Raw genomic sequence first — 24,104 nt, forward strand, 5'->3', positions numbered from 1 at the left:
CAACTGCATCAACAAGCAAGCATTAAAGAGTTTATATTTAAGGGTCTAAAGCTCTTATTGTGTAAGTCAACGCCGTTTTAGTAGCCCTGCTGCCTGGACTTAAGCCATTGCCATCCAGCAGCTGCAAGGCGTATGTTTCCTAGGAAGCAGGCATGGGGACAGCAAGTCCCAGGCTTAGCTGCATGTATGCGTTATGACATCCTTGCAGCCTTTCTCTGTTTAATATACACGCTTGTAGACGCACTGAGCCAGTTTGCACAGAGTTCAATAACTGCATGCCAACTTATATTAAAGGATCAAACAGCCAAGGACAAAGCACTTCAGCACATGGCAGCCATGTCATCTGCCCAGATCGTATCGGCTACGGCAATGCACAGCAAGCTGGGTCTGCCAGGTATTCCGCGGCCAACCTTCCCTGCCGCTCCAGGGGTGAGTCTGTCTCTAAATTGATTGCCATGCGTTCTGCCATATCCCAAGACCACTTCTCTTCCTCTGCACAAAGGACAAGATCGAGCACAAATCATTGGCATTCTGCTTAAAGGGACACTCCAGCCCAGAAATTATATTTTAATGTAGTATATAACTAATGGTTTAACAAAAAATATGCATGGCAAAAACCTAAAGGAACAAGAGATATATTGCTCACATTTGAAATTTACACGTATGCTGCAAGCTGGCACTGCCCAAACAGTCACACTCTAATACTTTGCAAAGTGTTTACTACAACTCCCAGAAACCTTTGCAGTGTATCCAGGTGATGTGAACATCTTTGGAGAAACACTGTAGGTTAGAATGGAGAGACAGAAAAGTATGCATGTTATTATTTAGGCCAATAGTTATGGCTGGAGAGTCCTTTTAAATCCAATCATCTCTTCTCTGCACTAGTTCAGGGATACCCACCGTTATCATCCAGGAAGGGTATCATGTCTCAAAATTATTGGTAGGATTTATTAACCCCTTCATGACATGGGGCTTGATAAATCCATTTTATATCATGACTGTTCTGGCAAGTAACTGATTGTGAAAGGATTAATTAAGGAGTAGAACGTCTTTCTATGAATCCTGTTCTCCAGTTTTAATTCCGAGATCCACAGCCAGCACTGGCTTTTCATTAACTAGTAAATATTAATAAAATATTTAACCAAGAAGAGTAATTTTATAATAAAAGTTGTGAAGCGCGCATCTTTTGGCCTAGACGGCATCCATAGGTTGCACTCTCCCGATATTATATTCCTTACCTTAAATGTTATATTAAAGTACGTCTTTTTGATTAATAAAATACCTGCATTGTATATTGACAGGTTACATTAAAGGATGAGGGGCATCTACTTCCAAAAGCTTTATTCACATAGTCTGGGTTTTCCATTGTTGTATACTCAAAACAAAACATAAAGTCTTTTAGCAAATACCTAAGTAGCTTGTCTGTCTGCTAGACTCCCCCCATAGTGTGTGTGTATTCATAATGTTTCAGGATCCTGCACATTCACTCATTATGCCCTTTTGCAGAAGATAATCAAATACTGAAATGCCTCAGGGCTGACAATTTGTAGAAGGGGTATCTGACCCCGTCCAATTACAATATTGTGTATCTTTCACTGATCTTTGTGATCTAGATGTGCTTGTCCTTCAAGTTGTACGTTAATAAATCTAAAACGGTTATTCTGTCTGCTCCTTCTCCCCCCAGTACTGGCCAGGTATGATCCAAACCGGACAACCCGGATCTTCACAAGAGTAAGTCATTTCTGTCCAGTGAGCCCATAGCCATAAATCCAGTCTGTAGAAAGTCCATATGGTTAATCGTGACCATTCTATCCTTTGCCAATACTAACCATGAAAATGAGCAATATCAACAGGCTCTGTTATGTATGCATTGTGCGGGCAGTAGAGCTGGGAGGATATATTGGGTCAGTAATGTATTCTAGTAACTGGGTGTGTAGATTAGTAGATGTTTGATACTTTTGGTTCAGATATTATGATATACGGTGTTCTTTGTTTGACCGGATTTCTTTTGACTCTGTTTTAGTGTAAAGCCATTTGTTCAGCAAGCATACCCTATCCAATCCACAGTCTCGGCACCCATTACCGGTAACGTATTAATAAGTGTTGTACTTGCCTCTGTATAGTATCGCTGTACTCTCTTGTCTTAGATACAGAATGTCATCTTGTGTTTCGGCACACTGCAGCAGCACCATGATATTCACGTGACTAATGATTTCCTGGCCAAACAAGTGGTTTTCATAGAGAAACATGTAAACCAATGCTTCAGTATGAGAAACCTCACTTCCACCATGATATAAAGGATAATGAGACTGTCTGACAGCATCTCTATGTATAAAAGCATCCTACAGATTACTAAAAAAAAACTACAAAAACAAAAAATTACATGTCTTAGATTTTCTATTTAAAAAATAACTTTAAAACCTCTAACTTCTGAAATTTCCGCTAGTCGCACCCACTACAAACATGACCCACTCCCAAAACACCTTGATGAAATCTTTTCCTTCGAGTGCAGACATTTCAAGAAAATCTTAAATTACTCTTTTCCCCTGGGTTTGTGAGCTCAGGTGCTGTTCTCAGACCTTTAATTATTCCACCAGGGAGGACGCTTCATTCTGCTAGAGAAAAAGCCTCATTTGTGAATGTATGTTAACCAAATTCCCCAATCCTCTGTGATGTGACAGCCTCCACACCTTGCGTCAGTTCTTTGGGAACTTTTGTATACATTTTATAGCTACTATCTCATATTTACTAAAAAATCGACTTGAATTGTTTTCAAAATGTTTACAAAAAATAAATTAAATCAGTTTTCTGCTTGAAATATCAAACACATGCTTTGTTTTTGTTCATTGTGAAGTTGTAATAACGGCTATAATCCTATTTTAATACTGTGTCGCTTAGACTGATTGTTTTATAATTCAAGTTTCCATATTGAGATATGAACCAACAATAAACATACTGCAAAACAAGCCATAACGATTGACTAAATCAGTAAGGGCATACAGATAAAGTAAAAATTTGGTAAACTGTTGAGGTTTTCACATGATGAGTTCAGGGCACTCGAAGACTTTTGATAAAAATCTACATTTTATGGGTTAGTGGGGTGGATCTGCAGGGCGAGCATGATCGCATATCTGGTCAATCTGGCATGAAATCAGTTTGTTGAATTGTTCATTTTTAGAACCCCAAAACGATTAGATCTGGGAAAGAATTTCTGCAGAATTTATATTTGATCCTCGTGGGGTATTTTTGAAACTCATTAGCTTCCCACATCTAAACTCATCAGGGTGGAATTGTAAAGCACATTAGAGCACAGTGTAAAAAGTGGAGCAATCAGCAGGAACATCCCTTTGGTTTCCAGGGTGACTGGTCCATTCTAGCTTTTTATCCATCGATCTTAATGGCCATTTCTATGATAATGACTCTTTCAATCTTCAAGGTAAAGCATGATCTAATTTTTTTTGTTGTGGATTATTGTTAACCTACAAACCCTTTATTTCAGGGTTTGAACCCACTTCTGCTCCTGCATCCTCCGCTCCTGCTTGGCAAGGTCGATCTATTGGCACAAACAAACTTCGGTTGGTAGAGTTTTCTGCATTTCTAGAACAGCAACGAGATCCTGATGCAGTAAGTGCTCCCTAGAAGACGTGCATTTAATGACCTATTGGCTGCTACTTAAAGGGGCTCTCTGAGCAACATATATACTCGCTGTTGTGGTTGTTACCTGGAGAGTCCTTGTGCAGTTTTAGAAGCAGCTTTCATTTCAACGGCATTGATAATATGGAATTATTAACATGTCCACATGATCAGTGGCAGTAGGTGAAGGGTTGTTAGCACAGTGTTCTCAGCCAATCAGTATTGACCAGGTTGGACTAAATTGATAATGTGGTTATTCCACAAGTGTTAATTCCACAAGTTCCTAAAATTGTTTGACATTGGAGTATATTGCCAGGGCATCTTGGCAACACAACAACTTGAACCTTTTAACATTATCTGTGTAAAAGAAAAATTCCCACAGCTGCCTTTATATTTCTGTAAAGCTAATTTATTAAAGTATGTGACAGGTGGATGCAATTTGTGTAAATTACAGGAAATATTGGCTGCATTTAGTCAATGTGCTGATGGGTGGAAATATTATCATATAAAGTAGATGGAGACATGTTATGCCTACACTGGATAAAATGACTTCAAATTGAAATTCTATAAGACATCAACAACTGTACACCGAAATTTCCTTACTTTTTAATAGCAGCATAGGGATCCCAGGGCTGTGTTATGATGTGATTCGCTTGGTTTGGAGTTTTGGTAGTTTTATTTTTTTCTTACTCACCATTGCAAGTTATGACACACTTACGGGGTGAATTCCTACTCACCAGGGGCTAGTGGTCAGGTGAAAATTCTGAGCCATGCTGTAATATAAAGCTGCGCTTTATGATTGTCATGTGAGCGATGAGTAAAAACGTTTTTAATTCCCTAAGTTCTCTCCCAGAACAGTTTTTTTTCCATTTATAAGGTGTTTCCATGACTTTTATAAAGCGGACCCAATTCCCGTTCTTCAACATTCAAGCACCTGTCTCCTTGGCAAACCGTGCCGGCAGCTGCCGCCTGGTTTTACAGCAGACTTTATGGTGTTACTGTAGACTGCATCAAAGATCGTGTTCCTAGGAGATTCTCATATCTCCTGCTGACTCAGTTCTTCTCACTCGGAGCACTTTCATTGTGAAAATACAAATCAATGTATTCTGATACATACTTGTTTACTGGCTGGCGGGGGCATTATCTCTGCACTTCCTTTTGCAGTGAAGGCTTGGTACGAGGTGAAAAGGTCTTTCCCCTCCTTGTTTTTAGGTTTTTGTTTCCTAGGGTTGCATGAGGTTAAATGGAGAGATTCCAACTAGCCAATAATCTGTTGCATTATACATTTCCACATCTCTATAAATAACACTATTTCACCTGCACCCAAATGCCTATGATTTAACCTTGAATGCCACCCCGGTCTGTCATTAAGCTCTTCATTGAAGCTCTACGTAGCATACTTGGCAATCAATGTGGTAAACCAATCCTGTGTTGCTTCTTAAGACAGAGGGTTGACTGCAGACCCCCAGAATGCAATAGTAGGAGGTTTGCCTTTTGAACAAAACTATTTTAAATAGAGTTCACTTCTGCACAGCTATTTCGAGAGAGGTGGGATTAGTCACATTCAGAGCTGCGATATCTGACACTCTTTATTTGCCTTGTCTTTCTGTGACATGGATATCTCCTCCACAAATCTCAGTATCTGTACATGTCACAGGCCAAACTCTTAACCCAGTGATTCCTGTAAAGGACATTGGCTCGTCAGTATTCCTGCAAATCATACATAATGTTCTGTGGTTCAGCTGGTTCTACTTCAATTTACTTTTAATTTACAGCCTGCACCTAGACAGAAACCATTTGTGAAAAATGGGAACTGGAGAACCTTTTTGACAACAGGTTAAATGAAAAAAATGTAGTTCTAAAACAAAAATCTGGCTGACCTTTCCCAGTCCAGGACGAGGATTCCACCAGGCAGTCCCTCTCAATCTGGTCTTACAGGGTGATTTTCACAGTTATAAATTGATCAAGGTAAGGAGAAAGGGAGCACAGTATTATATGCAAAGTTATGGTGTTTAAGAGGATACCATACTGGTGACACCTAATAACACATAGTTTATAAATCCAAAAATATGAAACGGTTATTTCAATGTCCTTAATGCTTTTAAAGACACCATTCCTGACCGCTCCACGCTTACCTTGCAAATCTCACCCGAAAATAGCTATACAGACCCGTTAAAGACTAAAATATTGAAGTGGCAACAGATACCATGACAATCCTTCACTTTACTGACAGCTCGGCCCCGACGACCAAAGGGGATCTCAAAATACTCCTCTCCGACCTGCATCAAATGATTGCGGCAGACCGAGTGCTTCTCAGGACAGAAAAACAGGCCAACACAGACCGCATTAAAGCCGCGGAGGAAGACATCCTGGACACCCCAACCGCTAGGTCCAATTTTAGTGGCTGTGTGCAACAACTGCATAGCCAGCAGTGCAACCTCTCTCAACCGGTGGCTAACCTGGAGGATCAACAACACCGCAATAATATCAAAATTCGGGCCGTCCCTGTTGGGATAACAACGGAGTAACTGCCTCACTATACCTGGAGGCTGTTAGCTTCTATCTTGCCACCCGCGGTGGCCAAGAGACTTACCCTGGAAGGGATATACCGCATCCCCGGTTCTGGAACCTCCTCCACCACCATGCCACGGGATGTTATAGTGCGCTGCACCTCTGCCACCGACAAGTCCCACATCATGGCTGCTATACTCGGAAAAACGCCCTTGCAGTTTGAGGACACATGGATAAACTTTTTCCAAGACCTCTCCAAAGCAACACTACAGTGGTGTAGATCACTGGGTGCAGTATCGCTGGGGTCCTGCGAGCTCCCTAGTGGTGAAAAACAAAGGAGCTACACACACGCTCCGCACGCCTGACACAAAAGCATTCCTGGAAGCGCTAGGACTGCCATTACCTGCAACGGGAGCACCCACCGGTGCCCCTGACAGATCTTGGGATCTGGACAACATTGAACCCTTGGTCCCCAGAGGTTCCAACACGCAAGGGACTTATCTATCCATAGCCCAACAGGGACTCGTGCTGCCAACACCAGACACGAGAACAGGGTTCTGAGTTGAAGTTGAAAGGCGACCCACTGTTATGCCTTAATTTTATTTTTAATTACCCATTTGTTCCTCTTGTTGACAATTAATAACCATGAGCACTGATTGACAGGTATACGAACATACCCACGCACCTCTCTAAGTGGGATTTCACCCCCTCCCCCATCCAAACCCCCACCAGGTCAGGGGCACATAACAATGAAGCCACCTAGTGAACATAACCTTGATATAACATGAATCTGTGAAAGCCACCTGTTTACCCTTACTACACTACATATAGCATACTTACGCTTCACTCTATACTCCCCGGAGCACACCCAACTCACTAGAACAACCAAACCTTTTATGCAACCCTCCACCTAGCATAGAGAGACAAGAGCATGTAATATAAAAATTAGTGCAGACCAGCTAGCATGACAATGTTATTGATGTGAAAAAAGCAATGTATGATATTTTCGTTACATGCTGGGAACTGTTTCTGTCATTCACAATTGCACTACAAAAATAAAATAAAATTGTAAAAAAAAAAAAAGGTCATAGGAGTCTGCATGTGCATGATAAATTTCCCAAGTAGAGTTCCATAGTTTCTTTGTTGAGCATGACTGTATCTGTTGCTGTATTTAGGTTCAGAAAAGATGCCAAAAATCAAGATTTTAGCAGTTTAGGTTTCCTTTCCCTCCTTTTGTGGTATTTTGTCGGTGGCAGAAAAAAAATAAATCCATGCCCGTCCTTCAGGATGAGAATTGTGAGGTCTCCTTACCTGCACAGTATCCAATGGAGGTGCAGGGGATGTGAGGAGAATAGGTTTTGAAGAAATGTCTCCTCATCCTCCTGAAGCATCTGCAAAGCCTCATCAGAGGCATAAATGTCTCTTGCCGCCTGACGGTGTGTATAGCTGTCAGCATGATGATCTGGTCTTGGATTCACAGGTTTAAAAAAAACGTGCAAACTGGAGTCTTTTTCAACGGGTATATGTACAAAAATATTTGAAAAGCTGAGCATTACGCATTAAAGTGGCACTGTCATGCTGAACCTTTGCCCAATCGCTTCCTCTTCTCTCCCTCTCTCAGGATCTGTTCTTTTATTTTTTTTCCTCAAAAGGCAAAAGAAATGGTGTGGTGTACAGCAATTACAGTGAGGGAATCACCAATGAGATAATATACATACACTAGTTATCGGTCTCCTGAAATATACTGGTAGTACTCCAACTAGGAAATTATATTCCAGCTTTTAATCACATAAAAACATAGATAAAGTTAAAGTGATTAATGCACTCACAAGTGGTCCGCCACTAACAGTGGCCAGAAAGGCACATCAATAGGTGAAAAGACCTGCCACCGAGGGACTCCAAGATGTTCTGAGTCAGCTCCTGAATGCACCAAGGTTCTGGATCCCAAGGGATAAGGATGTCCCAAATAGAGTGAAGAGTGATTTGTGGAGGCTTGGTATGCGTCCGAGCGGTTTCGTCCTCGGGACTTTTTCCAAGTTCTTTTTTTTCCTATCTGCTCTAGCTTTCTTTAACCCCTTAAGGACACATGACATGTCTGACACGTCATGATTCCCTTTTATTCCAGAAGTTTGGTCCTTAAGGGGTTAAAACATAAAACAAAGTAGGGACTATTTTGTATATGTATTTTTCCTACGCCAAATTAAAATCCATAAACCCTGTTGAACTTTACCTTACAGGTAACCAATCAGGCATTTACCTTTCAGAGCACACTTATTAGTTGGCTTAAACCAACCAATCAAAGTGCTCTGAGTCAAATTGCAGGGCGTGGGAAGGTTTTATAAACCTTTCCCCACCCTGCGGAGCTCAGTCTGAGCGGTGCCCTCCCTGTTTATAGATGGATTATTTTTCTTAGCGTCTGTTTTTTTTTGGGTGGCTTCTTTTCGGCTTTTTTTTTTTTTTTCATGGATTTTGATTTGGCCATTTTGGAGCAGGGGGGGGGGGGGCGTGCGTGACTAGCTGCTTGTTTTTTTTTTCATTTAGCCCCCACCCGTCACCCATGGGTGAGGGCCCGGGGCACAAAAGTCCCCCCCCCCGTTGCCATTTAGGGACTACACACGCCGCTTATGGGTGGGGGGACACAATAGGTCCCATCAGTAGATTATAATTGAAGCACGCACAAAGGATTGACGTGAAAAATTTAGATTGCGTAAAACCTAAATAAGGGTGTGTGGGTTTTATATTTAAATGGGGAATTTGGGATAACTGTGGCCAAATAGTCAATTGGGATAACTGTGGCCAAATAGTCAATTGGGAAAACTCTCCAAATGCTATTTTCCTTTCCCAGCTCATATATTTTAATGAATACATTATCCTAGTGGTTTCCTGAAAACTTCCCGAATTTTGCAAGGTGTAAATGCTATTTCAGATATGAAAATGTCATGTTCAGTAATAGAAGGTGGTCCATGAAACACGTTTTGACTTGTCTTTTAACTTTAAGATGAATTTGAGACAATTTGCACTCAGCGTGTTTTGATATTTTTCTGTTACAGTATAACAAACATCTTTTTGTGCACATCGGACAAGCCAACCACTCATACAGTGACCCAATGCTGGAATCTGTAGATATTCGCCAGATTTATGACAAATTCCCAGAGAAGAAGGGAGGTTTAAAAGAACTCTTTGGAAAGGGCCCTCAAAACGCATTCTTTTTGGTAAAGTTTTGGGTAAGTAATCTGTATATTGTAACTTCCGATCATCACTTAATTTTCTATTTTATTCTTAATTTTGTAAATATTTTTTTAAATGTCTGATTGTACAATATAACTTTGTTCCGCTGACTCACCCAGGAAAGGCATAGTTTGTAGTCAATAGCTCCAGGCTCCACTAGAGATCCTTGTATTAAAGTCTTTTGTTGCTGCTGTCGTATGTGAAATTAAAGCGGCACTGTCATGCCAAACTTACGTTCGTCCTATTGTTTCCTCTTGTCTTCCACTCTCCGAATCTGATCTAGTTTTATTTAAAATATAAGACAAAATAGGGAATTATGTAGTTTTTCTACGCTTGACTTTCTTTGACCAAAGGCGGAGCTTAAAGGACCACTATAGTGCCAGGAAAACACAATTCTTCCTCCTCCATGATTTTGTGATGCTCTATTCGGCGTTCCTGAACATCCTTTTACCAGGCACAGGCAACCTTTGACACTCCAGATGATTTGGACTACACCTCCCATGATGCTTTGCCAGCATTGTGGGTGTACAAGCATTATGGGAGATGTAGTCTACAACATCTGGGGTGCCGAAGGTTGCCTACCCCGATTTAGACTATGTTGGCAGTGAATTGACTGAATTTCATCCAAACAGAATGTTGGCAGTTTGTTCATTTGACTTAGGGTAAAATTTATGCATTTTCAGTTCGGGGCACCTAATAAAACTATTGACAGGGGGACATACCCACAGAGCTCCTAAGCATGACTTGCGAGAGGGGGCTAATAAACTAAACGGGGGGACCTATTGTCGTCGTCGTCCCGACAGTGACGTTTTAATAAAGATAATGCTGTTTTAATGTTGTATTGTTGCACCTGTTGTAAGGAGCTGTCAAGTAAATAGGAGTTATTGAATCCAAAGGAAATTGCATTCTTACGTTTAAATGCACGGTCATATTCTGCCCCCTAGTGGAAAATTGTGACAAAGCAACAGAATAAATATTTGTATTTATGGTAACGATCCAGGATCAGTGGCAGCCTTTGCCAGTAGGGAGGGATCTAAATCATCAGGTATGTCAAAAGACTTTGCTGCTACTTGTTTCTTTTCCTCCTAAAATCCATAATTCAAGTTATGTGTCCTGCAGAGACAGTTGAACAAGATCAGCATTTTTGTTTTTTCAACTTTAATAAGCTGATATTTTTTACTGCCAGTAGTTAGCTGCGTAGCAGGCTCCCATTCTTCCAATCCTGCATAGCAGGGGTTTATACTAGAGAGCAGTTCCAGTCATCACACAGGTTGATTGCAACTGCTCTCTGTGCTGATAGCAGCCATACTGTGTCTGCTATCTGTTTTACCCATAGCAACTCATGGAGAGGCAGACACCGCACACAAAACCTGGACAAAAAGTAAATACACAATTTGATTTCTGTTTAAATTTATTTTGACCTTTACAGAGTATGTGCTTTGTGGAGACACATTTGCTGCCTTGTTATTTTTTTCTGTGTCTCTAAACAATTGTTCAGGCTCTGGCTGATTTACAAGACGCTCCACTCTTGAAATCTTGCATCTGCTTCGCTCACAACACGCTCTCTTCCAACCAGTTTGTAACATTTGTGTCCTGATGGGTTGATTTCTCTTTGTGCACCGTTTGTTTGAAATATCAACTCGGTTTTGTGATTTCCACAGTTTTCATCATGATGAGACGGTCCTGATCATATCCTAAGTCTTTATGCCTAGGGTAGTCTCTGCTTGATTGACGCAACAGCCATCCATCTACAGGAAATGTATTCTTCTTTCCTTTTTAGTCTAAAGTCTAGGACAGGGAATTGTCAAATATTAAGTGAATTCTCCCTAAGACAGCTTTAACTAAGTGATGTGGTCTGCATACTACATAGTCCGTGGTTTGTCAGGATTGCACCCAAACTGCCCGTATCTATGGACATTACCCCATAGTTCTTACTGTAGGCTTTGATGTGCATATACTCTTACACTCTATTTTCATTCTTGGTTTTCTGTGATATTTCAATATCCCTGCCCTTTCCTTCTATCAATTAGCATCGTATTTCTAAGTCTATACTCCACCTCTGCTCAGTGGCAATTTGTGCCAGAAATTTTCACAGAAACATTGGCGCAATCACACACATTAGTTCGAATGAATGTCCGTGTTACTCTCGGTCATGAAATGTTTTTTGCAGGAATTTGCATTCTGTGCAGGCAGCTTTGAACATGCCGTCTCTTCTAATCAGAGATGTGTTTGATCTAGTGATTATTTATGAAATTTAAATTTGACAAGGGGTCCATTCAGTTGATGATTGCATTTTACCTCTGTCATTGGCTGGTGAACAAATCACTATTTTTCTCAGGACTTGGCATTAGCTGTAGTTGAGAATAATATACCGGATCTCTTTTTGCAAAATAAAAACGCTTCCCCCCCCCCCCCAACCCTCCCTCCAAGTCTGATCTGATCTGACCAAAAATATGTCAAATATGTTCGAGTCTCAGGTGTAATTTTGTTTTATATAAAATGATGGCTGAACTAAATTTAAAAAAAAAAGCAGAGCACAATGATTGCACTTCTACAGAAATAACTGCACCCAATCTGTGAATTCCTACTATAATTGGGCATCCATTACTGGGGTGTGAAAATACACAACATGGAGCTATTTTCTATTACCTACTGAAGTGTTGCCGATTTACACTGTGTGTGTGTGTACATTTGTAATCAAAATTATGCAACCACCATTGAAAATAAAGCTTATGGTAAAAAATTTGACTTTGGGCTGTAATGTAAATTTACAGACTTTCAGTTTGCAATGAACAAATCAAAAGCAATTAAAATAGTTCAACACAAGGAATGCTTGATGTAGTTCAACAGAAAATTAAACCCCCTGAGTAGAATCCCTCACAACTGCACAAATATACAATACAGGTGGTGTATCAAGGGCACCAGAAGTAACTAAGGGCTTCATTAGTTGCACCAGGTGTGCTTGAGCTGGAACACTTGGAATACCTGCACTGGCTAGGGTTTATTTTTGCGTGTCACGTTTGACTGCATGTTAGAAATATGGCTAAGTCAACAGAATGGCCCACAAAGTTAAGAGATCATTGCCCTTCACAAACGAGGAACAGGATACAAAAAGATAGTGAAGGCACTGAATGTTCCTAGAGACACACAGTTGGAAGTATAGTTGGCAAGTTCAAAGTTGAAGGATCAGTGGCTACACTACCTGGACAGGGCAGAAAAAAGAAGTTATCAATGGCTGCAACTAGATGAGGAGGCAGGTTGTGAAAAATACTCAAGTGACTGCAAAAGGCCTGCAGCAAGACTTGGCAGCAACGGGCACTGAGGTTTCAGTGAGCACAGCAAAGGGCGTTCTAAATGCAGAAGGTTTTCATGCCAGAACTCAAAGACGTCCTCCACTACTGACCCACAAGCAAGTAATGTCTGCTTCAATGTGCTCAAAATCCTATCAATAAGTAACAATAGTTTTGGGATTCTGTTCTGTGGAGTGATGAAACAAAATTGGAATTTTTCAGCCCAATGGATCAGCGGTATGTCTAGAAGATGAAGGGTTCAGTGGTGCTCTCAGACTGCTTTGTAGCTTTTTGCGACTGTAAACCTGCAGCGTGTGGAAGGCAGGATGGATTCATTGAAGAATCAGGGAATCCTAGGAGAAAACATCATGAGAAAGCTGAAACTTGGGTGTCATTGGACCTTCCAACAAGACGGTGATCCCAAGCATTCCTCAAATTCCACCAAGGCTAGGTTGCAGAAGTAGCCCTGGAAAATTCTACAGTGGCCATCAGTCACCTGACCTGAACCCCATAGAAAATCTCTGGTGGGATTTGAAGAGGGCGGTTGCAGCACACAAACCCAAGAATATCACTGAACTGGAGGTCATTGTTCATGAGCTATGGTTCAATATTTTTCAGGAACATTGCCAAAAGCTGGTGTCTGGCTATGTATCTCGTTTGCAGCAGGTCATAACAGCAAAAGGGTGCTCTACTAAGTTCTAAAGGTGCTTGCTGTGAAGTCATTAGAAGTTGCAGTTTCAGTTGAATTTGGGGAAACCACATCAAGCATTCGTTGTGTTGAACTATTTCAATTGCCTTTATTTGATTTGTTCATTGCAAACAGCTGAACGTCTGTACATTTTGACAATAAACCTGATTTTCAATGGGGGTTGAGCTATTTTGATTATAACTGTATGTGTGTAATACTTTACTAGCATCCTAGTTTTCTCCCCTACCCTTACCTGTTGTGTCACTCTACCCCACTCCCTCTAACATGGCCCTCAACCCCTCTGTTTCTGTGTGTCCAACTCATCTTGGTATAAATACATGTCTGTTAGTCCCCCAATTGTACAGTGCTGCACAATCTGTTGGTGCTATATAAATATGTGTGTGTGTGTGTGTGTGTGTATGAATATATATATATATATATATATATATATATATATATATATATATATATATATTTTTTTTTATTATTATTATTTTGCTAAAAGAAAATATTGAACTTTTCGAGCTGGAATAATGGATGAGCCAGACGCACTTGGCGACGGAGGTGTAAGATACATGCTCTGTCCTATTTCTTTATATGTTGGAACAGTCATTATCACCCAATTCTTCTTTCCTCTTCGAAGCGCTACAGGCTTCCAAATGTGTGTTTTCTTCACACCATGGGCTGCCCATCAATCAATATGTCTTAACCATGGAAGAATCTGACACATTTTAAATGGTGTTCCATTTCTTGCTTATATAAATTGTCCATTGGCAATTTTTGTATAAAGTGTCTTGATATCAAAAGAGAAAAGACATGGCTCTTTCCTGCAATTACAGAGTAATCATAGAGAATGTAATTGGACTATAGGTGAGGCAGACTGTGTGAAGCTCTGTATCCCCCATCCCTGCTCGCATCTCAACCTTTTATACTTTCACTATAAGATGCTGCAGGCCTGCCTTCAGATTGCTGCCTCTTGAGACCACAGCATGCAAGGAATCTTTGTAGCCGTAAATCCCAAAAGCCCTGCTTTTTATTCTCCCCCCTTCTTGTTTAGCCCAATTCAGTTTTCTTCTTTTTTTTTTTTTTTCTTGTAATGAACCAAAAAGTTTCAGAACAAAAGTAATTTCTCCAAGCACCTAAAATCACTGTTTGACAGATTTATAGATTAGAGAGTCACATTTTCCATACATTATGAGACATGTATGCATCTTAACCCCTTCACTGCAACCTGGTAGGACTTTTTTTCCTGCTTTCTGGGAATGTAATATAATGGATATGTGTGTGTGTATAGTCTAGTAATCAATTACACAGCATATGTCCACACCACATAAATGGAAGGATTATTAATAGCTTTTTATTGATTAAACTAACTTACATACATTTTTGCTGTACATAAAATGCACGAGGGCCACAAGTCCTTTGCGCAGTATCACATCCACACTGTTAAAGATAAACTGACACCTTTAGTATGACCTGCCTAAATATAAATGATAAATATTTTAAAAGGCAAGTGCTGGCGGTCCGACTCCCTGGCTGATGTCAGTCTCTATGAATTCAGCCAATAGACTTTTTTTCACATTGGAAAGCTAGTGTCCTCTGACCATCACATGAGGTGTGTTAACCCTGTAAAATAGCAATGTTTTTCCAGTTGCAGAGTTAAAGGGCCGATGTAGGCACCCAGATCGCTTTATCTAGTTGAAGTGGTCTGTATGCACTGTCTCTTTTGCACATAGTGCTGCAATGTTTACATTGTCAGCCACTAGAGTGTTTCCTGGATTTAAACAAACCTTTGGTCCAGTATCTGACGCTGGACATCCTCACACTCTGCATGAGGGCACCCAGCATTAGATTGTTTTCCCCCCATAGGAAAGCATTGATTCAATGCTTTCCTATGGGGAGGTCTAATGATCGCATACACATTAGTGCTGACTCGTTGCGGTACGTTGGAGGAGGTTTATTTACCTGGGCGGGAAGGGGGAGCTATAGTGCCATACAGCTTTGTATTCCTGGCACTATATTATCCCTTTAAACAGACATGGACATGGCACTTAGTGACAAAATACACTGTTTAATTCTGTAAAACTTACTATGAAATCAACTTATTACAGAACACAAGTGCAACAATAACCTATATGGAAGAAAAAGCCTCTTTATTGTGTATTTATTGCATTTTGTCAACTGTGAAGATTCACATTAAAGAAACACTATAAGATCAGAAACAAAAACATATTCCTGTCCCCATATACATTAATATATATGCATTTATAGGCATTTAAATTCTACGTGTATACTAATGTAATATTTTATGTAATTATATGTACATATAATATATATATATTTGTATTTTATATATAGATATATAGAATGTCATTCTAAGTGTATTTTGTTACCGATTTTATTTATATATATATATATATATATATATATTAATAACAAAATACAGTTAGAATGAAATTACATATGCATATATAATTTATATTAAATTTTGTTTCAATATTTTATTTATTTTATTTACTTATTATTTTAATTATACGTATTTATATATAATATATATGTACATCTATTATATATATTTATATATAATATATATACATATTATATATATGTAACGTCATTCTAAGTGTATTTTAATATTAATATATATATACTTATATTAATATTAAAATACACTTTGTATGACGTTACATATATAATATGTATATATATTATATGTGTATATATATATATATTATATTATATTATATTATATTATATTTAATTTATTTTTACACTTGTCTAATTTTTTTTTTTTTTTACTTTCCCACCAGCAGGGGTCTGTCTGATATTTCAAACAGTCCCCCTGCTGGCAGATCCATAGCCAGCTATAGGGGGCCATGTGATCGCTCTTTGAGAGCGATCACATGGCACCCGGGGGCCTCATTTGCCGGAGGGGGGCTGCCTGGGCTCTCAGGCAGCCCCCCAGAAGAGGATCGCGGCGGAGGTGAGTACACCTCTCCTCCTGGGGGCTTAAGCCGTTACGACGTACCATGCCGTCGCAACGGCTTTAAAGCCCATTTAATGCGGGACGGCATGTCGTCGTAACGGCGTTAAGGGGTTAAAACTATTAAGCATAATGATATTGGACACTTTTTAATGGAGTTTGATCAATCTTTCCCAAAATGTCGTCCATATCCCTCCAGAGTAACCGACATCTCCTGGGAATAGTGTCCCAGCCTTTGCATGACCACGTAAAATTAATGTTCGTTCTGATGCTGGACTCTTTCCTTGCGGTTTATTTTTCATAGGTTGCACAATACAGTTTTATATTCCTGCTACACTGGCTTCATTTCTCTAATGATGCCCTTTCTATGTATTTGGTTAAAAAAGCTCCTTGAAGCTTTATTTTACAGCTTAATGGTTAATGTTTTTTTTGTTTTGTTTTTTACCTCCTGTAGTATAGAATCATTCTTGTGACATGCATTTTGCGGTGCGGGAGGTGGGGCAGTGGGTGACATTATAACCATAGGAAGCAGATAGAACAGCTAGTCATGAGTGACTTTATTTAATTTGTAATGGGCAAGGTTACTGATGGGATTATTATTGTTATGAAATTATTATGGAACTGTACAGTATGCCCTAGAATAGCACAGGTGTGCCTTTAAGAAATATGGGCCAATATTCTTACATAGTCACCCAAACAACTTTAGCTTAAGTTATTTTAGTGTATAGATCATGCCTCTGAAGTTTCACTGCTCAATTATCTGCCATTTAGGAGTTAAATCACTTTGTTTCTGTTTATGCAGCCCTAGCCACACCTACCCTGCATGAAAACAGAATGGTTTCATTTTCAATCCGATGTAATTTACTTCAGACGTTTTAGTCTCTTGCTCTGTAAATTGAACTTTAATTACATACAGGAGGATCCTACTGGGGCTAGCAAGCTATTAACCAGAGCAGGAGATAACACATTATAAATTAAACAGAATTTGCAATAAAGGAAGTGGTAACATTAGATTACTTTTTACCGGAAGTGTTTAGGAAGGATGTGTAAGTCGCATGCAGGGATGAGCAACTAGGGCTGCATAAAGTAATTTTACTCCTAAATGGCAGATAATTAAGCAATGAGACTCCAGGGGCATGGTCTATACACCGAAACTGCTTCAGTAGGCTAAAGTTGTGTTGGTGAATATACTGTCCTTTAAAGGATTAAAAGGACTGAATATAGGGGTGTGACTTAAAACAAATACTTGTCAAAGAGCTGTAGCCCAATCTACTAGTCCTCCATGACAATCTACCATTGTTTGTGATCTTAATTTCCCTAAGGTTTTCTTCAAATCATGGGAATTACAGTTTATGAACACGTGGGGTGCCAAAGCAAGCATTGACCAGTCTAGTCCATTCTTTTAAGTGTTTTATTTTTGTTTAAAACATCCCTCATTAATGTAGCTGTCAGGCACATGCATGCTACATCTGTTGAGTGCTGTTATTGCAATACGTACATTGGAATCTACGTTGCTGTAAATTTAGGGCTTAGGAAACATGCCATCCAAAAGTAAAATATTTAACATTTCTTTGGGCTAATTTTCTGTTCTCTACTAGTAGTAGATAAAAACTATAAATTCCATAAGATGTAGAAACAGCTTTGTTTTTCTTTATGTCCTATTGTTTGTACACTAACCACACTATATCCATTAATCTTGAGCTGTTCTTTTTCATAGGCGGATTTAAATTGCAATATCCAGGATGATGCTGGTGCATTCTATGGTGTAACGAGTCAGTATGAAAGTGCAGAAAACATGACGATTACCTGCTCCACCAAAGTCTGCTCATTCGGGAAACAAGTCGTAGAGAAAGTAGAGGTAGGACAGGACTGTAAAACTCGTGTCCCTGCTGTATCTATCCCAGAATTCCTGTCTACAGCAGAAGCTGGAAAATGCACCTAATTCATCAAGGTTTAGGGGTATATTCACTAAATTGTGAATTGTGGAGCAATGATAAGAGAATTGCAGACTATATGCCAAAACAGCCAAGCAGGAGGTTTTTTTCCATTTACATATTTGGTTAGAAAATTTAAATTCTCTAGTCAGTTGTGGACCATTCCTGGATTTGCACATTCAGTCCCCTTGGCGTTTCGCCTTAGTCTAGGAGTAAAGCCTGTGTCAGCATCAAGTGCAGCTGTCTTCTTCGTGCATTATGGATATGTGCACTCGGAGACCTATTTGAGTTTTTTGGCACCGTCACCCCAGTTTCCCAATTTTTGTTATTTTTTTTTAAAGTGACTCTCCCCAACACATCTCTGCTCCGGCTCATCTAATGCGAATGTGACCTTCTGCATAACCTGTCCCAACGTTTGAATCCAGGGAGATGCTAAGCGCATTGAATTAAGCCGCTGCGCTCGTAGCCTCTCATTGTATGGTTTTAGTTAGATAATGCAGAAGATCTTTCTCACAAAGCAGGCTGCAGCAGAGGAAGCAAGATTTAGGTGTGAGAAAAGGCCTGTTTTTTTTGTCACAAACCAGGAGGTCAGCCCCATTACACCATAACCACTGCTGTGTGCTGGCGGTTATGGTTTTTCAAGTGCCACTGTAAAGAGATTGAACTGATACAAGTCACTTTTCTGCATGTTCTTCTTAGAGAGTATTGAAGTCCTCATATTTGGTTCTATGGTTTCACCCAGAGTGTGGTTAGAACTTACAGAATACAAAACTGCACTCCTCTTAAAGGGATAATATAGTGCCAGGAATATAAAGCTGTATTCCTGGCACTATCTCCCTTCTGCGTTTAATAAAGGGATATAAACCTTTATTTACTTTCGGGTGCTAATGCGCATTAGACCTCCCCATAGGAAAGCATTGAATCAATGCTTACCTATGGGGAAAAATCTGACACTGGATGTTCTCATGCAGAGTGTTAGTTAGCGGACCAAGGGTCCGTTTCGATCTAGGAAGCGCTTCCAGTGGCTGTCTGGGAGTAAGTCACTGGAGGCAGACTTATGCCTCGTTTCCACTGAGTGGTATGGTTCGGGTCGGAACGGAAGGGTTAGAATGGTCCAGCCTATCTAGGTGAGCATTTCCACTGCAAGTCGGACCACCAGGGGGCATGCAGGGTTTAGACCAAATGCCTAGCGTGTCATTTGTCGTGAGCATTGACGTTTTCCTGTCCGCCAATCAATGGATTGTATAGTGTGACACCAGTAGCTCCGCCCTAACCTTACCGTATCATTTCCTATGGACCTACATCTGAAGGGGGCCCAGGATTGGTTCGGTTGTATGGGCCACTTTCAGAATGGAAACACTCAAAATAGCTTACCAGACCGTACCGACCCAAACCGTACTGCTCAGTGGCAATGGGGCATTAGTGCTGTAACTTAAACATTGTAACACAAAGTGCAAAAGGGACATTGCACCCAGACCACTTGAATTAGTTGAAGTGGTCTGGGTGCCTATAGTGTCCCTTTAATGTATGTTCTGTGACCACGGCAATCTGCTGCAACTCTGTCATTTTCTGCAAAGACTTTAAAACACCCAATGCATGTAGGGAATCTGGCATGCACGATTAGTGAATAACTTAAAATGTGTAGTTTGCTGTGATTGGTGTAAAACCAATGCCTGGGGTGTCAGTTATCAGAAGATCTTGTAGCACCATATACTCTGCAATGAGTACAGCACTAACTGTACCCATGTGTCTTATATAACGAGATGTGAGAGTATAGAATTTATCCCTAAACTAACTCCACTACAGTCACAGCTTGAATAATTTAACCAAAATTTTGCAATTTGTGTTCACGTTCGCTACAATACACCCCTGCATGTTAATAAATTCTGCCACCAAGGCACTCAGGATGATAATGATTCCATTGATATTCCATTGTATTTTATTTTATTTTTTTACGAAAATCACTAGTAGTTAAATACAGTGATCGTGATTTAAAGCAAAAATTAGAGTAGCCACAAAAATAGTCTATGCGTTTCGTTTAATAAACTTTCAGGATAAATCAAAGATATTCAGCCACACAACAGCTCACTTAATGACTGTATTTATTAGAACAAAGTGCACATAAACACAATGTTTCGACCTCACCATGAGTGTTTTATCAAGCTTGACAAGGCCTCCGGTTGACTACGGTCTCAGTGTGAAAGCAAAACTTTACATTTATGTGCACTTTAGTCTTCTAAATACTATGTGAGCTATTGTGTGTCTGAACATTTTTCGATTGTACGATGACTGTGGGAGGTTGTGCATACTGCAGTTCGGAGTACCTGTTTCATCTTGCTATGGAAGTCTGCAGTCCCTCTCTATATTTTACTCTTCAGAAACTTTTCAAACATTTTCTTGAAAAAGTTTTGGCAAAACAGACTTTTTTTGTTGCTATCTTCTGTTTTTTTTGTTCCAGATCACAGTTGCGCACTGTATGTAACTCATGGTGATTTTGAAAGATATTTGTAATAACCTAGGGGAAACAATAAGCAGCATTTTGAATTTTAGAATGGCTCCTGGAAGTCCACATAATGGCTTTGTACAGGTAGGAGGTTTTGGAGTGGCCTTCGTGTGTACGGTTAACAAAAAAACAAAAAAAAAACTGTTGCCACTCAGCTGTTGTTTAAGCCATGTTCTAGTTGACTTCTGGATAGGGTGCACTTCTTTAAGTGTTAAAGGACCACTTCAGCTCAATCAAGTGGTTTGGGTGCCAGATCTCCCATGTATTAACCCTGCAGCTGTAAACTGAAACTGCGATGTTTACACTAGGGTTAATCCAGCCTCTAGTGGCTGTCTCACTGACAGCTGCTAGAGGCGCTTCTCACTGTGAAAATCACGGTGAGAAGACGCTAGATGTCCATAGGAAAGCATTGAGACATGCTTTCCTATGGACTGTCTGAATGCGCATGCATTCAGCTCTGATGTCGGGAGGAGGTGGAGGAGGAGAGTTACCCGGTGCTGGAGAAAGGTAAGTGTTTAACCCCTTCAGCCCTCTTGAGCCCAGCGGGAGTGGGACCCTGAGGGTGGGGGGAACCTCAAGACCCTATAGTGCCAGGAAAACAAGACTGTTTTCCTGGCACTAAAGTGGTCCTTTAACCCCTTAAGGACCAAGCTTCTGGAATAAAAGGGAATCATGACATGTCACACATGTCATGTGTCCTTAAGGGGTTAAGTGTGAAGTTTTTAAAAAGTTTTTTGTAGATTTAGCATCTAGTTATTGTAGAAATATCATTATTTTATTTTGCCTTTCTCTTCTTTTCAGACAGAATATGCACGGTTTGAAAATGGTCGTTTTGTATACAGGATAAGTCGTTCGCCAATGTGTGAATATATGATTAATTTTATCCACAAGCTTAAACACCTCCCAGAGAAGTATATGATGAACAGCGTATTGGAAAACTTTACCATCTTACTGGTATGAGTTTCACATGTCTTTACAATTTATTGCAGTTGACAGTAAGCAGTGCTTTCGTGGCTTATATTTGGCTAAACGCTATTACGAATATTCTTTGTGAATTTACGTTTTGTTTTTAAATAAGCCCCTATACCTTGAGCTTTTCCTCACTGCTCGTATCGTCTGAGAAGTTTGCCATTTGGTATAAAATTCCCAGATTTTACTAGTAACATGACGTAAAGTCATGATTTTATTAAAGACACGGAGGCGAGTATTATGCATAACTCTTTCTTTATTTCCTCAGCAGCAAAGATAGAGGAATATAAATATTATCAAAAAAATGAAAGAAAAAACTGTACAGGCATAACAGGTAGCCAATCACATAACAGAGGAAGTAGCTATATAAGTCCTGTGTCTCCCACAATCCCCCTCTTTCTTGCGAAACCGAAGACCAGGTAAGATAAAACGATGTCCCACTTGATCCAAACAGGAAACGGGAAACAAAACAATAACTTCAAGCTAAAAAAGATAGAGAAATATGGTAATTTCCAAACTCAAAACTGTAGACTTACCAAACATAACCGTGAGGAGTTCTACATGAAACAGGATTCTGGAATAGAAAAATATATAAGATTAGAGATCAATATAAAACTGTCAAAATCATCGAAGCATGATAAAATTACACGATACAAAAACATGATCTCAATACAGACCTAATTGACAACATACCTGTATAGCATCGAAGCATCTCTTATCCCAAATCCACACCGGGAGGGTGGGAGGGAATAATACTCGCCTCCGTGTCTTTAATAAAATCATGACTTTACGTCATGTTACTAGTAAAATCTGGGAATTTTATTAAAGACACGGAGGCTCATATTATGCAAGTTCAAAGCTGTGCTATCACTTGAGATGCGATGTGTTCAATTGGTCTGAAATAGAAGTCTCTGAAGGTCGATTCTCGGGACCAGTCCGCTGCGCGCATGATGTCTTCCAGACGGCAACCAACTGTGGATGCCTTCGAGGCCATAGCACCTCGTACAGAATGAGGCGTAAAGATAGACGTGTCTATACCCGCTAGGGATAAAAGCCAACGAATCCAACGCGCTAGCGTCGGTGTCGATACTGGGCGATGAGGAGCCTTAAACGAAATGAATAGGGGATGTCGGTCAGATGAACGCAACGGTCGCGTAGCCTCTAGATAGGCTTTCAAACAATCCACCGGACAGAGTGCCGGACATAACGAGAATCTAGGATATACGAAGGATTTGGATGCCGACTTAGTCCTCCTAGATATGTTGAAAGTAACGCCTTCAGGAGTAAACACAAAGGCACCCCAATCAAGAGCCCTAACATCGGAGACTCTCTTACAAGAGACCAGGCAAAACAGCATAACCATCTTGGAGGATAGTTGTTTAAGAGTCAAGTCATGGTTAGGGTACCACTCCGACAGAAACCGCAACATTATGTTGACGTCCCAAAAGGCCGAAAACCGCGACCTAGGTGGACGGACGAAGCGAATACCCTTGCGAAGACGGCATACAAAAGGATGTTTGCCGACGGGTAAACCTTCCAAACCTCCGTGACCGGCAGATATGGCCGAGCGAAAAACATTGATAGTCCTGTACGCCTTGCCTGAGTCGAACAGGGCTGTGAGAAACCCCAGGATCAAATGGAGAGGGGCAGATACGGGATCCACTGCCCGTTCCATGCACCAATCAGACCAAGACTTCCATGCAGCTCGGTAAGCTGATCGCGTGCCCGGAGCCCAGGCGTTATCGAGGAGCAAGAGAGTTGACTGTGGAACGTCAGGGACAAGCCAGCGTCCCCTGAAAGGAACCATGCTACTAGGGGCAACTGGTGCTGTAGCACCAATTCGTGCGAGTTCCCATCCGGATCCAGAAGGAGGTTCTGGAAGTTCGGCAACAGACGAGGGAAGTCTATGGACAACTCCATCAAACGAGGGAACCACGGACGGGATCTCCACAGAGGGGTGATCAGAGCTAGACAACAGTCGTGACGAACCAGCTTCGAGATCGTACGAGCAATCATGTTGAATGGAGGAAAGGCATACAGGTGGCCCGGAGGCCATTCTTGAAGAAAGGCATCAGTCGCCACAGCCGCCGGGTCCGGTCTCCAACTGTAGAACTTCGGCAACTGAGTGTTCAGTCGAGAGGCGAACAGGTCCATCTCGAACCGTCCCCACAGCCTGGTTAGGCCTTGGAAGACCGAGGCGTGCAATCGCCAGTCTCCCGAGTCTCTCAAATGCCTGGAGTTCCAATCCGCACCGGAATTGTCCAGACCCGGAATATGTTCCGCCGTCACCGAAACGTTGTTGAGAAGGCAGAATTGCCAAAAGTCCTTCGCCAGTAGAGCCAACATCTTGGACTTGGTGCCGCCC

At 40.7% G+C, this 24,104-nt stretch overlaps 1 protein-coding gene across 3 annotated transcripts in view; it reads left to right on the forward strand.

Moving 5' to 3' along the window:
* Positions 1-24,104, forward strand: part of TEAD1 (TEA domain transcription factor 1) — a 120,927-nt gene that overhangs the window by 85,735 nt on the left and 11,088 nt on the right. For all 3 annotated transcript variants that reach the window (XM_063437794.1, XM_063437796.1, XM_063437795.1), the window contains 7 exons: positions 295-429; positions 1,685-1,731; positions 2,024-2,085; positions 3,500-3,624; positions 9,195-9,368; positions 18,051-18,191; positions 21,572-21,724. In XM_063437794.1, coding sequence (XP_063293864.1) covers positions 295-429; positions 1,685-1,731; positions 2,024-2,085; positions 3,500-3,624; positions 9,195-9,368; positions 18,051-18,191; positions 21,572-21,724 — 837 coding nt within the window. The remainder of the gene's footprint in view (positions 1-294; positions 430-1,684; positions 1,732-2,023; positions 2,086-3,499; positions 3,625-9,194; positions 9,369-18,050; positions 18,192-21,571; positions 21,725-24,104) is intronic.

This window comes from Pelobates fuscus, chromosome 12 (genome assembly GCF_036172605.1).
Source record: "Pelobates fuscus isolate aPelFus1 chromosome 12, aPelFus1.pri, whole genome shotgun sequence".
NCBI lineage: Eukaryota > Metazoa > Chordata > Amphibia > Anura > Pelobatidae > Pelobates > Pelobates fuscus.